This window comes from Micromys minutus (genome assembly GCF_963924665.1).
Source record: "Micromys minutus genome assembly, chromosome: 1".
In the NCBI taxonomy this organism is placed as follows: Eukaryota; Metazoa; Chordata; class Mammalia; order Rodentia; family Muridae; genus Micromys; species Micromys minutus.
This window is the reverse complement of record NC_137969.1, coordinates 31,704,435-31,721,885: the sequence shown is the minus strand read 5'-3', so window position 1 is coordinate 31,721,885 and position 17,451 is coordinate 31,704,435. Positions and strand designations below refer to the sequence as shown.

The 17,451-nt window shown below is 47.1% G+C and overlaps 1 protein-coding gene across 1 annotated transcript in view; it reads right to left on the bottom strand.

Moving 5' to 3' along the window:
• Window positions 1-17,451, bottom strand: part of ADCY1 (adenylate cyclase 1) — a gene marked incomplete at both ends in the record, with an annotated part of 106,729 nt that overhangs the window by 31,304 nt on the left and 57,974 nt on the right. Inside the window, 3 exons of the mRNA XM_080937040.1 lie at window positions 2,644-2,785; window positions 3,564-3,722; window positions 10,480-10,607. Of these exons, the coding sequence (XP_080793166.1) occupies window positions 2,644-2,785; window positions 3,564-3,722; window positions 10,480-10,607 (429 nt within the window). The remainder of the gene's footprint in view (window positions 1-2,643; window positions 2,786-3,563; window positions 3,723-10,479; window positions 10,608-17,451) is intronic.

Sequence of the window (17,451 nt, the reverse complement as noted above, 5' to 3'; positions counted from 1 at the left end):
TATGGTGACAGGAACTCCCAGATACTAAAATTAGGTTGCTTGGTACCTCCTGCGTGCCAGGCATCTGGGAATCTACCAGGTACCCAGCAATGAAGAAATACCACTGGGATTTGCAGCAAATGTCACCTCAAAGCTCCCTTGTCCCAGCATGCTTTGTTCTATACACAAAAAAAGCCACAGGCCAGAAGACTAGGTGGTAGGAGCAAGCCTCTGCCTAACAGACTGCCATGACTTCATCTGTACCCCCGGGAAACAGTCTGCTTACCCTATAGCTTTCTCAAAATCAAATGAACAAATATAGAAAGGAAAGCCCCAGGATCAGGACTTGTGTGTTCTTGCTGGGTAGCCACCATCTGACAGCCCAAGGCTGCCTCTCCCACAGCAGCTCTGAGCCCAGATCTTCTCCAGGACGCAGGGTGAGGTGCCCTCAGCCTCATTTCCAGCTGCCCCTGCCTCAGCAAACCAACCACTTCTCACAGTCACCTCCACTACAGGTGCAACCATAATTTCACCACAGAAGCACCCCCTTCTTTGACAAGCTCTCTTCCTTCTCACCACCTGACAACTACAAGTTCTTTAAATGAAGATAGGCTCTTTTGACCTCTTGCGTCTCTGTTTCTCTGTCTCTCTCTCTGTGTCTCTCTCTCCCCCTCTCTCTCTCTGTCTCTCTCTGTGTCTCTCTCTGTCTCTCTCTCTCTGTCTCTCTCTCTCTGTCTCTCTCTCTGTCTCTCTCTCTCTCTCTCTCTCTCTCTCTCTCTCTCTCTCTCTCTCTGACACAAAACACCAAACGAACAAACGTCAGAGGATCCCAACCTTGTGGCTGTGTGACCCAGCCTGGGAGCAGCATCCACCTGAGGTACCTAGGCTCTTTCTTTCTCAGTACTCTGGGCCTTTTCTAAATGCCTGCAAAGTCCCCCATCCACACCAGGTGCTGGTCCAGAACCTGCCTCTTGGGGATACATTCCTATTCTTCTCACTTTCTCCTGGATGACTCCGGGTATCCTCAGGGACCAAGCTCCCATCAGATTTTGTCCCTGTGCTCAGTCCCTTTGGGAAGGAGCTAGCCTACCACAGACAGCCCTGACCCTAAAGACCCCATGCCCTCACTGCTCCTCTGTGCGAGTCAGAGGAAGATGAGCGCTGTCCTCCAAGGGTGACAGTCTCTTAGGCTGACCACTGAACCTCCAAGTCTCAGGAAGATGCTGACCCCAGGCATCTACACAGAAGTAGCTGCTGGACATTCCAGCAGGGCCACTTTGAACCTGAAGACTCTTCCTTGTGTTTCAGTGCTATGGCCCGGTAAAGTGCTGGTTCCCGAAACTCTACAACCCACATCTGCTTAAGGAAAACAAGGGCCCCCACAAAAGCAGATATTTGGAGCTGGATATATGGTGGAGGACTCTGTCTTAAACAAGTTGGAAAGGAAAAGGAGAAGATAAGGAAGGAAGTGAGGAAAGAAAATAAGAGTGGGTTTGATCCAAATATGTTATATGTGTGTATGAATATTAAATATTAAAACACTACATCCAACTATAAGGTGACAAGTGGTCCAGGATAACCAATTAGACCTCAGCCTCCATCACCATGAGCACATTCATACATATATGCACACTAATGCACATCAACTAAACATGAACATGTAACATACACACACACACACACACACACACACACAAACAGACACACACACACACACACACACACACACACACTCTACTTTCATACTGGACCTACACCCCACCCTTTACTGAGCCTGGACCCTCAGCAGGGCCTGTGTCCATGTGAACCAGCATCCTCAGCTGGGTGCACACCCTCTCATGAACCTGCACTCTCAACTAAACTCACATCTTATAAACAGGCACACTCACCTAACCCATCACCCACACTAGAACCTACATCTGATCTCCATGGCTTATGTGAGTAGGGGAACCATCACCCACCTAAACCATCTTGTGAGCCCACCATCACCTGGTTGGTTCTGAAGCTTCACTCGAGCCCACAGTCTCACTAGAACTAGCACACTGACATGAGCCCAGTTACTCACCTGAGCCCAAATCCCCACCTCATCTCACACCCTCTCCTGAGCCTGGATCCTCACCTGAGAATATACTTTCACCTGAGCCAGACCCCTGACCAAACCATCAATCCTCCCTGAGCCATCCCTCACTCTGCCAACCAAGCACAGTCACCTGGACCACTTCACTCACCTGAGCCCACCCCTCATGTGTCAACATCCCCATCTCAGTCCATATCATCCAATCAGCCTGCACTTGAAGCCCTGAAACCTCTCTGTCACCCTCAATCCTAACCACTCAATGTTTCTTCTGGGAGCACCTGAAGCATCCAACCCAGGATGGTCAGAGCACCTGCTGCAGAGAACACAGATCTGACTATATCTTACACGAAGGACCCAAAGTGTACCCAGTCATCCCCACATTTCTGACTCCAGACTCCAGGAGCTCTTCTCTCTTACAGGTTACCTACTATCTACACAAGGCAAACCCTGCACAAGGTATCTCAGCGCCCACATCCAGAGGAGCAGGGGTGGGGGCAGGAAGCGGGAACTATTTCTTTACAACTCTGTTGGACTCGGCTGCTTAAGGAGGAGGGCTACTTAGCGAAGGACGGGGACTGGCTACCCACCTTCCTCCGGTGAGATGGCACGATGAAGAAGGTCTCAATGTTGTGAGTTCTCAGAAAGGTGTTCCTCTCGTGGCCGTGACCTGGCTCTACCTCGTAGTCCCCGTTCAGGCACGCGAGGGTCGTCTTTGTGATGTGGACCTTCCTACAAGAGAGGAACACAAAGCTGAGAGAGGGCGGACATGTGCAGCTGCACAGGTCCCCGGTGAGTCCCATGGGGGTCACAACACAGGTTACTCAGCTTAGGGAGAGATGCCTGGTATGTACATACTCTTGCTCCAGCTCAAAGGTAACCTAGGAAGGAAGGACAGGAAGGCCCGGGCAAGCCAAGTGACAGCCTGCACACCCGAGAAGGCAGAAACAATTAGAAGATTGAAACAGAGAAAATAACAAAACAATTAGAGTTTAAAGGGGGGGAGTTTCCCAGCCAGTCCAGTGAGAAGCTGAAGGGCATGGTTGCTGATGGGCAAAGGGCAAAGGGCAGAGGGCAGAGGGCAGAGGACAGAGGGCAGAGGGCAGTAGAAAATGATATGGGAACCTCAACCCATATCTGTTTCTCCGACTCACAGCATCTCAAGCCACCTCCTCCCTCAACTGAATTCCCTATAGAGATTGCTCATGTTCAAACTCTGCTCTGCCGCTGAGAGATGGGCCAAGTGGGCGGGACATGACTGCGCTACTAAAGTCAGAGTTTCCCACCTACAGGTCTGAGAAAATAAAACACAGATGTAACCATATCACATGGGAACGGCCCATGCATCAGGACAAAGCCCCCATGCACATCTGGTCTGACCCACACTGGTTTTCTGCACATGTACACTGGACCTTGGCGCAGAACCTACCCAAGTACCATCAGGATCCAGGCCTGAGATGAAGACTCTAGCAAAGGCACTCAGCCGTCTTCCACCCAGACTCCAACTTACCCCGGTAAGCCAGCAGCCTCCATGACATTGGCCAGAGTCACGTCGTTGGACCATACATCATACTGCCACTTGCGTAGGCCCAGGACACCACAGAGGACCCTGCCCGTGTGTAGGCCCACACGCATGTTCAGGTCTACTTCAGTAGCCTCAGCCACGGATCTGTAACACAGGTTGAATGGGGCTGAAGGTTGCCCGGCAGCTCCCTCAGCAGGCTGCTGTGTGCTGCACCGTGAAGCAGAGAGAAATGGGCTGCATGGAGTTCTGATGTGATGGGTGGAGGCCTAGTCACAGGATGGCAGCACATTCTTGCCACCTATGAGCTAAAAGTCAGCCACATCGACGTGCTCTGTGAGCTCCGAGGGATACCCCCAAAGGGAATTGAGTCCAGGACCTCAGTGTAGGTCTTCTCCCCGCAGAAACACTTCTGGGGAAGTGGACGAGGCAGAGCAGGTGCAGAGGGAATTAGAGATTGGAGAACCCCAGCCAATCTGACCAACTGAAGATCCACCACTATTGGCAACTGAGACTCGGTGCCCTGGCACGTGAGCCTGGCTCTGCTGACATCAGCTCTGACAGTGGAGTTTCTTCAGAGCTATCAGTGCACCTTAGTGGGAGACTTGTAAGGCACCTCCCGACACTAGGGGATGTACCATGAAAGACCCTGGGAAGTACAGCCAAGCCCTTGTCACTGAAGGTGTGTGATCACATGGCAAACGGTACAGCGTTCAGTGGGCCTCGGCCTGCTCTACCCTCTGCACTTTGCTATCACCTAGGAGGGCTCTGGCAGCCACATTTTCAGTAATAAAATAGCATATATGTATTGATCCCGCCCTCCCTCTGGCTTACCTTCACCTTGACTTCGGTTTGCAAACTGCTCACCTTATTCCCACCAGGAACACCTGCCCAGTATATCTCCATACCCTCTGGCCTCCCCCGAGCTCCACCAGGTGCTCCCTTGAGCTGTCTTCCGACAGGACAGCTGCCCCTGCATCTGTGTTTGGGTAGGCAAGATGCCAGACTCAGATGCAACCCAAGGACAGGGACCTGAATTGCTAACACCAGATCAGTTTTCCAAAAAACCATGTGGACGTCAGACAACTTGAAGAGTTTGTTTTACACATAAATGAAACTTTTAAACTCTTTAAACTTTATTCCCAGTTGTCTGGTAAGAGCCACTAAAACAAAACCCTAAAAATAGAATGTGAATTTCAAAATGCACATGAGCAATGTTCCCAAAGACACCTGCCCTTTGTGTTCTGGAGAACATTCACCACTTCCATTTCTGCAGCCACAAAAGGCAAGGCAGCCTGGGGATTGCTAGGACACGCATTTTCCCTGTCCCCAATGTCCACAAACTCACTTAAGCCTTCCAAGCCAGCGGTTTGGAATCCCTGAGAGCTGGGATCTGCCAAAGCCCACATGGCCCCACATGTCTGGCACCCAGCAACTCCTGCCAACATTCAGTCTTTCCTGGCAGCTTCTGCCTCTCGTACGTCAAGGTTGGCACCATCGGATCATGGCACCCCAGAGAGTGTCTTCTAAAGAGACAGCACATCCAGCTGTTCAGCGGTGGCTCTGCTTGGCTTCTTTACACAGGCATGTTCCGCCCCAATCCAACAAAACCATTCACTTCATTTCCAGCATGCAAAGGTTTGCATACTCCTCCTGCTTTATTCATCATGCATGCCCTTTTCATGTATGATCTCAGAGCTGCCTATTTATCACAAGTATTTTCTTTCACAACGTAGCCCTGGCCCTGACCGTTTGGTGCTAGGTCCCAATAGAATGAAGCCAACCCTCCCGCCTTCCCCATGTAAACAGACCCTGACTGACATAAAACCAAGAGCAAAGATGAAAGGCCTAATCTCTCTTCTGTTCAGCAAGAACCTATTGAGTTCACTACTCTTGGCCATTCTTCCAAGCACTACAGATACAGCTGCACACAGAACAGAAATAAATAAATAAGTAAATAAATAAATAAGTGAATGAATGAATGAAGGAAGGAAGGAAGGAAGGACGGAAGGAAGGAAGGAAGGAAGGAAGGAAGGAAGGAAGGAAGGAAGGAAGGAGCAGATACTCTAAAGGGTGATTTGCTGTCGGCTAGGCAGGATTTTTCCAGAAACGATGACAAAGCATTTGCCTGAGGCAGCCCCCAGTCTCCATCCTAGCATGATAGAAGAACACAGCAAACACTTTCAACCCGGTATGTCCAAACGCATGGGCTCTTAACTGCCTCTCCAGGGCCTTGGCCTCACCAGCTATAGAAATACAATCATCAGTGATACTATACAAGCTAGGAACCCCCCCAGGTCACTACGACAGATTCTTTGTGGAGAGTGGAAGTGTGAGAAGGCACAGAGCATCCTCCACCCCAGAGAAAAGGGCTTCATAAAAATATCCACAAGGCTGACTCTAAAACCTAGAATCCAGTAACCAGACGAAGTAATCCTCTAGGTTAGTCTGCCCTGAAAACCCGTGGCTCACATATACTCAGCATAAGGAAGAGATACCTGGGTATCAGAACTTCAGCCTGGAGACCACTAGCATCCACTAATGGCCTACTGATGGCATGGGCTGTCCTCACCAGCTCACAGGTAGGCCACTGGGGGGAGAACCTGTGCGTTTCCTGCTAACTTACTTCATTGCAGCAGTTGAAAGATTCACGGCTCGAGCAAGGTCATTGCTAGATAAAATCTATTTGGAAAAAAAGTACTTCATGCACTTGGAGGGTGGTCACTGCCTCCATCACACATGTGCCAGCGGGGGCTTCCCTGTGACATAGACAGACTTGGACAGGAGCATGGGCGGCGCAGCAGAGGGAATCCTGGGGAAATCCCGTAGTGGAGGGCCTCCCTCTTTGGGGATGGCTCCTTCTGTCTTGGGCCTGGTGAATCATCCCTTGCAGAGGCTGCAGAAATCCTCCCACTCAGTTATTGCATCTGAAAAACACTCAGTCCTTCCTCACAACTACCGGTTCTCTGTTCACAAGCAAAGGATGGAGCATTCGAGGAAAATGAAGCTCACCCCAGGCTGGGAACCAGGAACCGACCAGCTCCTCTGTATCCTCTGCAACCAGAGGTCCTGGGATCATGCAGAAAAATGGAGAGGGTTAATTCAAGTAGAAAAGGGGGGAAGGCACAGATGACATGAGGGCGGTGGGGGGAAAGCCCCAAACTACTTCATCAGCAGGAGAAAAGTCCCAGTGACCTCTGCCCCAGAAGCCTGTCCTCGTGGGCATCTGGGAACAGAGCTCAGGAAGAGTTTACACTGAGGCCTGAGCAACATAGAAGTCCTTGAGGGCCCATCAGTAAAAGGCCAGGGGTGACCTCACCATTAAAATAGAGGAGAAGCCTGCCCTGCCAGACCTGACTCAAGGGCTGAGTGGATGGCCCCACAACCCTTTCCTCTGGGGTATTGCATTGCAAGGATGTATAGTGGAGGAACACAGATGCTCTACAATTTAGCTTAGCGGGTCTTGCTGTCCCACTCTGGGTCCACTCCAGAGCTGTCTATGATTACAAGCCTGGGACAGACAATGCTCTTGACCTCTGAACCAATCAATAAAAAGAAAATGGGCATGTGTGGTCTGAGTTTAAAGGTTAAAAGGGGAAAAGTAAGTAAATGTTTGTGCCTATTTTACCCATAGTCTAAGAAATAAAATAACTAGATTTTATAGTCCTTGACAAGGCAGAGTCCTGATGCTCTAACCTGGGGAGAATTCAGGACCAGTCTGAGAGTGTTCTATCTGCATCTACATCTGGAATAATGTTTGTCCTGGCTCTCAAACTGACTTTTAGGCCTTTGTTCTCTGGGCGGTGCTCCTTTCCTGCACTAGCCCATCCTGTATGCACAAGTGTCAAAATGGATTATCACGCTTTCAACAGCCCGCAATCCTGGTACGGTTGCTGCCAGCAAAGCCTTAATCGGACTTCAGCAGCTGATCTTGGAGCCCAGATCCAGCATGGTCAGGAAATAGTGGCCTACCCACTGTACCATGAATCTAAGAGATGTGCAGGAAATGGTTCCAGGAAATAGTTCCAGAAATTTCCAATAACCATGCTGGTCTTTGGGTCTCAGAAAGCTCTGTGCCCAATCAGAATTCTCCAACCTACAGAAGACCTGTGGCCCCTGAAAATGGGTAGTTCTAGTCGACGGGCTCAGCAACTGGCTGGTGAGCCCTGGGACTGGGGTACAATGTCCATCAACCAAATATCTTTTGAAAAACGAGGTCATTTCAGAATCAACAGAATTCAAACCCTTGAAGTCCTCTGGCCTCCTCTAGATAGTGGGAGCTATTCCTGGTTCAGATGGCTCCAGACAGAAGGAAGATGCAGCTAGGGGCATAGGTATCACCCCCACACTGGTGCATACAGCACAAGGCCCAGCAAGGCATCCGCGCATGCATGAGCTCCAGCACAGCCTTTGCTCATGCTCCTGACATCAGCGTTTCCAAAGTTCCCAGACTCTGCGAGGTCAAGAAAAGACACATGAGCATCTTGCTTTGCCTGGACATGTTGGTCCTCTTGATAAACATGTTCTGTCTTGTATGTTTCTGTCCACCCCTCTGAAACAGGGACAAACACAGGCTGGTATGGCCAGAAGGGAAGGTGCCAGTTGCCATATGGAACCTTCCTGGGAGATGCAGAAGCCAGCCAGTGCTGAGCACACATGGACTATCCCTGACTCTGTGCAATTCCACAGGAAGAAAGGCTGTGTGGAGTCTCTTAGGATTAACTCGACTGCTTGCTCCTTCCAGTCCAGAGCCAGAAGTTCGGGTGTAAAGACTCTAGGATTGTGTGATCTTGAGACTGTGGGACTTTCAAACGGAGAGGAACGTGATTCAGGAAGGCTAGGACAAGGCTGCAGAACCCTGGGGCTCGCCAGTCTCTCGTGACGTGCCTAGAGACGCAGAGTCAGAGCATTTCAGCTGAAATCCTGAAGGAACAGTGAGGAGACCATGAAGCAGAGCATGTTGGGCAGACTCAGCTTCGACAGCAGATGTGGCATCTCCTTAGTAGCAACCAGAAAGGGTACTCCACAGAGATGTCTTAGAACCCAGGAACATGCCCGCCTCACAAGAGAGACTAGAAGGAAAGAAAAGCCTGGGGCCCATGTGAGAGACAAGGCTCCTGACCATGGAGAGAGCAGGGGAGAAGTAAAGCTGCCAAGGAGAAGGGACAGAAAGGGAGTCCTGCCTTCAGGACACAGCCATTGTGAGCAGCCTGGTCAACCAGGTAAACTGGAACGCCCACCTAACTTTACCTGGATCTATGTTGTGGATGGATGGATAGATAGATAGACAGAAAGACAGACAGACAGACAGATACATACATACATACATACATACATACATACATATATAGAGAGAGATGATGTATGATGTAAACTGTGATGTGAAATGTAACCATGCTGCTGTTTTTGTATTTCCAGGAACACCCTCACTGAGCACATATCTCTTCAACTGCTTCTCCTTTTTCCCCTTGCTATTAATGCATATAAATGTAAAAACAATGGGTTTTATATTATGACAATTTCAACAAGGATAGAAGTATACTTTAATTCATTAATTGTTTCCTAATTCAAAGCCTTGCCTAAAGAGAAAAGGGGTCCGAAGACTGTAAATATGATCTTTCAGGACCCAAGTCTGCTCTCTTCTTGGTTTTGCTCACTTTACAGAATACATACTGTCCTTGCCCCAACAACCTGTCCTGAACTCATCAGGCTCCTGTGGACCAGCAAATTAAGATACTTGGAGTCAGTAACAGTATGGTATCATTGAATATGAGATTGTGGGGTATGTGCAACACCCAATACAATATATGGCACAATACACTGATACACAAATGATAAAATATGACACATGGTCTGATGTAAAATATAATTAGATGGTATAGGATGTAATATAAGATACAGATAAGGGGTGGTGACCATGTGACAGGACAGGTCACATGGCGGATGATATGTTGTGTGCTGCCACATGTGATATATGATATACAATAGTTATTTTTTTAAGTATTTTATTAATTTTATTATGCATGTTTGGAGATAATCTGTGGTTCCCAAGCATGTGGTGCCTATGAAGACCAGAAGAGGACAGGTGTCAGAGCCCCTGGAAGTAGAGTTTCCAACCATCGTGAGCCACCATGTGGGTACTAGGAACCAAAACCAGGTCCTCTGGGAAAGCAACCAGTGCTCTTAACCACTAAGCCAATTTGATGTGACACGTGACACATGACATAAGGAACAAAAGAGAGTTATTGCCAGGACTCGTCCCTGCACCCCCTTCTTTATCCTTTCTCAGCAGAACACTTATCCCAGCTACTTTTCCCCATGTCAGTGGCTCTGCATCTTGGGATGCACTGTAGGGCACCAGAGGAGTTTTGCACTCTCAGTGACAGACTGGAGTCCATCAGCCTCCAGGGACTTTTGACAGGAGCAACTCCAGAAAGCATTCCCTGCAGAGCTAACACTAATGTTCAGGGTAACCACGTTGCTGGCTCCTTCCTTCTGCCTGTTCCAAAGCTCCAACTGTGTGGATGTTTCCATGTGCACTGGGTTCCACAGGCTGGGTCTCACAGGAGAACCCACTCAACCCAGACTGCAGCCCTCTCGCCCTAGAGCACCGGAGGCAATCAGCTACCCAGAAGAACATTCACTGGCTTTGAAATGGGCTCGTGCCCTTAGCTTTTCCCAGTGCCTCACCAAGCTCAGTTACGAAGATCCTTTATTTTTCCCCATATCTCAGGCACACTAGATGCACAAAAGATTTCTGTGGACAAAGAAGTACATCCTAAACTGTGATCAGGGGTCATCTATGCATCATCTTTCAGTGGGGGTGGGGCCCAGCCCCCTCCTGAAGCTGCCTCAGACTCTGCTGTTCTAGAACAGAGCTTGTAACAAACAGTGTGACACTCACGTGATGGTATCGATCATATCCAGTCCCATCTCCACACAGCAGTGGGCGTGATCAGTCTTGGGCTGGGTGAGGCCAGACACACAGTAGTAGCAGTCTCCAAGGATCTTGATTCGGCGACAGTGGTTTTCCTTTGGGGAAAAGCACAGCACAAGATCATTGGCAGAGATGCTGTTGGTATGTTTGTTTATGGCCTCCAGTGACCAGGGCCAGGCTCCAATGGGTACTTCCACTCACAGCCCCCAATTCCCTTACTTCCTTCTACTGGAACTGCATATCTTTCCCACTTTCTTCATTTAGCCAACACTACCTGGACCTTCAAGATCCAAGAATAAAGCCACCTGTTAGAAATAAATCCCCATCCACTTAACTGACAGTCTCCCTTACCCCAATCATGGTTCAGCCTTCCAGAAGGCAAGCAAGCTAGAAGGAAGTCCAAGCCACACCCATCCAGACACTCCTGTAGCTCAGAACCTCCCACCCTAGAGCACATCTGCTTCATTTATATTAAGATGTGAAGAATGCATGCTGAGTCTCTCGCACCTGAAATGCTAGAAGCCAGAGCACTTCAGGTCTCTTTTTGTCAGATTTAGAAATAGTGGCATAGACTTTGCTTGCTGAGCACACCCAATCTAAAAGCTTCAAATTCCTTTTTTTTTTTTTTTTTTTTTTTTGAGTGATGTATGATGCTCAAAGCTTTAACTTTGGGATTTCAGTTTAATTATTCAGGTTATGGCTGTTCATGCTATCACAGCACCTTCAAGGGGAATCATTCACAGTGTCCCTTTGAACATCATTGAAAGTGGCATGGACAGCCCCTTGGGAAGATATGAGACAACCCCTAACCCCTGCCTAGGAAGGTCGTTGGATTTCAGTAAGGCGCAAGAGAGGTCAGTCATACACTAGTGCAACATATTTACAGATCCACACTGGGACCCACAGGGTGAAAGGAGAAAACTGATTTATTCAAACTGGCCCTTAAACACACACACACACACACACACACACACACACACACACACACACACAATGGTACTCTACCAACACACATACAAAATAAAATGTTTAATTATAAGGTATAGTGAACACCAGTGGCATGAACAGAGAGAAAAAAATGCTCAGGATTAAAGGTTTAAGGGGATATGGTGATGGGAAAAGGATGGGGTGGGGGCTGGGTCATCAAAACTAAGGGTATGTGAAGGAACCTTATGAAATCCAACAGTTTCTAAACTAATTTAAAAATATATACTATATACTTTTAAAGGTTTTTGAACAGAAGTATCCTGCTTAGGTGGACAACATGCTTATGGGAGACGTGGGTTACTAAATTAAAGTCTTGGTGGCAAGCCCTGGATACCTCTCTGTGAGTTACTGGTCAGAGATAATACACACAATGATTCTGTATACCATGAGAAATAATACATACCATGAGACCCGCTCTTTGTTCCCCACAATAACTAGATTGGAAGACCCTTTTGCTAACCATTCCCTCTGGATGCAGGACATAGAAATCAACCTCACCCGGAAACACTCCCTGCTGGAGAGCTTACATAGTGCCAGAAGGAATTATGCAAGCTGCTCAGGGAGAAAAACTTCAATGGTCTTACCCAGTGCCTCTAATGCAATAGTGGCAATGCAGGATGATGTTATTATTCAACAGGTCAAGTCCAGCCTATCACTGAATGAGAAGAAAAGGTATGGGGGGGGTCTTGGAAGGAGGGAGCAGGAGGAGGAGCAAAAAGACTCGAAGAGGCAACGTGGAAGCAGACGTGGATATTTCTCTTGGCACATCTTTAGATGGATACGATTTTTATGATTATTTATAAGGGTTTCTATGGGTCAATTTATCTTATCTAGATGGGCAGTTTATATCTTTGTCAACTGGTTGTAAGCTTATTGTATAGACAAATTATGGATTGAGAATTTAACATATAAACCTGTTTGATGAATTTGATGATTGTGGAGTCATGTTTTTACTGGGAGGTGGAGGAAAATGAGTGAAAACAACATACTGGGGTGGTTGTAGGCCACCTGGGAGAGAAGCAGAAAGGGCAGGTGGAATAAACTGTGCCTGAGTTCTTAGAGGTGACATGGAACCCCTAGAGATGGCCCACAATGCCATGTGGCCATATGGGAGCTGGCACTAGAGCGGGATAAAAGGTGATCATTTTTTTTATATTTACTTCAACATGGCACAATGGTTTCACAGGTAGCCAACCATTTTCTGACTGCATATGATGGTTGCTCCTCAGAAGGGAATGCCTTGTACTCTATACATGATCAAAAGCCACAAGGGAAACCATAGGCCCAAGCAGGGAACTTACTATGGCTATTTTTCTAAATGGCCATATTATCAAACTGTACTGTATTCTAAATATTTGTGTTTACCCTAGATTTGGGGTTCTCTCAACTTTGATCAAAAATGTTTTCTTTTACAGTGGGTAGTGGTTAAGGCAGAGACTCATAGCTGGACAAACAGCTGCGACTATCTCTATAAAATCAAGCTGGTCAAAATCCCAGCACGAACAAGTCAGGAGTCCTGGAGGCTGCACCTCCATCAGAGGAGATATTGGCACTTAGTAGGTGTAAAGGAAGAGAGTCACTCTCCTTTGGGGACATTGCTGCTGATAGGTTCCTCATACTGCAGTTGATGGCCTCACACCCATGCATGGGCAGCACTAATTAGATTTGGAGATATTATTAGCAATGAAAAAGAAGGCATTTGATCAGGATGGAGATGGGCTGGAGCTCTGGGGGATTTGGAGGGATATAGTGGTGGATGGCAATGATCAATATCCATTGCATACATAAAACTTTCAAAGAACAAAAAATAATTTTAAAAACACAATAGGTCTCAAACAGCTCCATTTCAGGTCCTCTTAACATTTGAAAATTTTGTGTGTGTGTGTGTGTGTGTGTGTGTGTGTATACATATGACCTTTGTTCAGTTGACAGTTGTTGACATCTAGCCAGAAATATTCACACTGAGAAATGCTAAATAAATGTCTTTTAAGGAAATAGTTGCAAAATAAGCCATTTTCAGAGTTAAATAAAATCAAGTGAGAACTGTGCTTCTGATGACCACTTCTGCATCTCTCCAATGCTTATTTTCAGAGCATGCAGCCATGTTGGCTACATGCTAAAAAGATCAGGAAGACAATGGCCTTGCATCCCGCAGAACACTCAGATGAAGATAGACTTCACAGCCTCTCAGAGGCTTGCACTGTGTGCCACAGCTCCATGGAGTCCACTCTGAAAACACATCCACCATTCAGATCTAATTTCATGTTTGCATTCACTCAGCAACAGTTCCCTATAACTTTCTCAAGTACTGTAAATTAACAAATGCGAGGTTAAGCAGGGGGTCAGCATTGCATAAGGATAGTCAGAGGGCCCAAGGCCTGACCAAGGAAAGATGGTACCAGAGCTAAACAGATGACTATCTCCTACTGCTGTGCAAAGCTGCCCAGGCCCTGTATAGCAGAGACTGCATCTGACTGGAATAAAGGAATGGAGAAGGTAGAGAAGAAGGGGGAGGATGTAAGGGGTTTGAGAACAGAAATGTCTTCTCCCTCCCAAGCTGGGAAGGCACAGCCTACCAGAGCAGTAAGATGTCCTATGCTTGGCTTCCCAAGTATGGCCTTGAATGCCCTAGGCAGCTGCTAATCTTACCAACTATAGTCTTGCCTGGGTGGATAACACAGGACAGAATATAGGATGTAAACCATTAGCTCTGACAGAGGCTCTGATCAAGGAAGAGAGACAGAGAGACAAAAAGACACATATAGAAACAGACAGAGAGAGGTAGGGGCGGGGAGCCTGCAAGGCTTCAGCAACTATTAAAGCATGGGGACGTCTAGAGGTCATAGTAAAGCTATGATTCTGTGCAGAAATTATCAAATTAAAACTTTCCCATTTGCAAGTCTAGAAAGAAGTATAGAGTTGGGAGGCAGACAGGTTCACAGCTCTAAGAGGCTCAATCTCTGCTAGAATCATTCCTAAAACATCCTATCAAAGTGGCCCAAATCTGAGAAACAGTCAAACCCAGCACCACCAACACCCTGGTGTAAGGAGATGTGGAAGGCAAGAGTCAATCAATCTAGTTGCTTGTGTCTTTGTTTTACCCAAACTGCTACACTCAAAACCTCAAGTGTGGCTTAGAGAGCTGCTCAGCAGCTAAGAGCACCAGCTGTTCTTCCAGGGGACCATGGTTTGATTCTCAGCACCCACAAGGCAACTCACAACCACCTGCATTCCAGTTCCAGGGGTTAGATACACTCTTCTGGTGTCCATGGGTGCCAGGCACCCACAGCACAGACATTCTTACAGAAAACACACACACACACACACACACACACACATAGAATAAGATATGCATTTTTTTTTATTTTAGTAATTGAAATCCAGACTAGCCAAGTCCTAGGAGAACTGTAAGATTAGCTATGTTTGGAATAGGGCATTTGAGAACAGCATTTCTATTCAGCAAAGTATAGGTGACAATCACTGCCGATAGTCACCTATACCCACCTTTAGAGAGAAAGGCACTATCCTAGTGTATATGTTAAAATGTATGGAAAGTAAGTGGCAGAGGGGGAAAAAATCTAAAAAGACCTCTACAGACATCTGTCCACCATCAAGAGGGACCAGAACAATCAAACACCAGAGGTCTCTCTAGTGTTAGGAAAGGCAGAGGGGAACAAGTCTGCACTGCACTGAGAAGGGAGTTTGTGTGTGTGTGTGTGTGTGTGTGAGAGAGAGAGAGAGAGAGAGAGAGAGAGAGAGAGAGAGAGAGAGAGAGAGACAGAGAGAGACAGAGAGAGACAGAGACAGAGACAGAGAGACAGGGAGAACAAGATCAAACCCAACACTTATGCTTAACCATCTCTGTAGGAAAAAGGGGAGAGTAGCCCCTTGCAATGAATTTCAATGGTTTTCACTGTGGAACTGGGCTTTGCAAGTACTTTGTATATGTACAAAAAAATTGGACAAGAAAGAGTGACATCTAAACCAAAATGAAATAACCTGCTACCACATGGTAACTAACAATGCTGTTCTGGACCTACTACACGGAATAGAATGAAACAAATAACACTGCCCCTCTTTGTTCAACTGACGACACGCCGGCAGATTATTAAAGACTAACTGAAAGTCATTTCTTACACTTCTTGAACTAGCTGCGAGGCCCATGTTCAGCAAGAGCCTTCATGCTCCCAGGAGGGAGGGCAGAAGCTCTCAGGGGGCATGAGAGGCAGAGCTCAAGAGGGACCAAATTTGCTTTCTAACAATCTGCGCCTGTGATAACTAGCCCAAGATAGCATTTATCCATTCCTGAGGGAGCCCTTGTGGTCTAACCACACAGATAAGGTCCCAGCTTCTTCTTTTGCTAATTCCCCAACACAAGAACCATGGGGCCTGTGCTCAAACCACAGCCCTTCATTAGAATCTGTAGCATCCAGGAAAGGATATAACTGAAAGGAGGGGGGGTAAATAAAATTAAAATATCAATGTAACTCCTTTTCTCAAAGACAAAAGCATGACACTGCAGAGAACAGTAAACGGCAGCACATGGCCTCTCTCATTTTGAGGGCTATGAGTAGTAAATGTCCTTCAATGGCACTAGCTTCTGTGTGTTTGAATTCAGTTGCTCTGTAAATTAAAATCCAGGGACCCAATCCTGTGCCCATCTTGCTTGCATGCTGATTTGAACAAATCAGTTGTAAACAGCCAAACCCAGGAGAGCTGTGGGGGGAATATGTGGCTGTAACCAGTCTGACTGGGTTGGATAAGGGAAGCCTGGCAGTGCTGGTTGAACAGTCTCAGATGGCAGAGCTGTGTGCTGTCCATGAAGTCAGGACATGTCTAGAGAGCAAAATGGCCACAATTAGTCACTGCTGACCCTACGTTATGGGTGCACAGAACTCATTACATTATTCTCTCTAGCCTGGTGCACATGTCAGTGTTTCCACAAGGTTTCAGATGTCAGAATCCTGAGGTCAGAGTTGGTGCCAGCCCAAACTGCATCCTGATATCTAGGAAAGCAAACAAGGGCTGAAGAAGATGGCTCAGTGGTTAAGAGCACTGACTGTTAACCAGAGGTCCTGAGTTCGATTCCCAGCAACCACATGGTGGCTCACAACCATCCGCAGATCTGATTCCCTTTCTGCTGTGTCTGAAGACAGTTAACAGTGTACTCAAATACATAAAATAATAAATAAATCTTTTTATGGAAAAATAAAGAACAAACAAACAAACCATGCAGTCCACAGTAGGAACTTGATAGCCACTTTCTGAGTGACTACTTTTGACTAGACACCTTTGTCCCGTCCCCACTTCCCCCGCAGATGGACTGAGGGTGGAATGACTGTCCTCCTGTGCTTGATAATACATGAACCATGCCTTTTGCTCTAAGAACACAACTGGAGTGAATACAACCTACCAGTTCTTTCATGTCAGCCCTCGATGGTACGCTCGGGCTTGGAATAGCTCACAGAAGCAGTGTCGAAGGAAGAAGGAATGTGAAGCTCCTTCTGGTGTCCTCTTTATATCTCACAAGCAGGGAAACTGAGGCACAGCACGTGAAGATAATGTGACTGAATGTGTGTGGCCACGTAGTGAACCCTGTCTCTGAGTTGAAGCCACTGAAAGGTTCCATGGGAGCAAAGGTGAGGAAGGGTCTAGGACAATGGATGGCAGTGAACAGATTCCTGATGTTCCTGGACCCTAACAAACACAGTTCCGGTTACTCATCTAGCTTGCGTGAATCCTTCTGGAAATACCCAGAGTTGTAGCAACACTGGAGAATAGTAACTTCAATAGCTCAGACTATAGTGGCCTTAACTCAGAGCAACTAAAATTAGACAAAATGCCATATTGTATCCTAGAGCCACGAACCTTTGTCACCAGCATGCAAGAAGGTTCCTCAACTTAAAACAAATGTCTTATTTTGCCCTAAAGCAAAGTAATTTGATGCAAGTG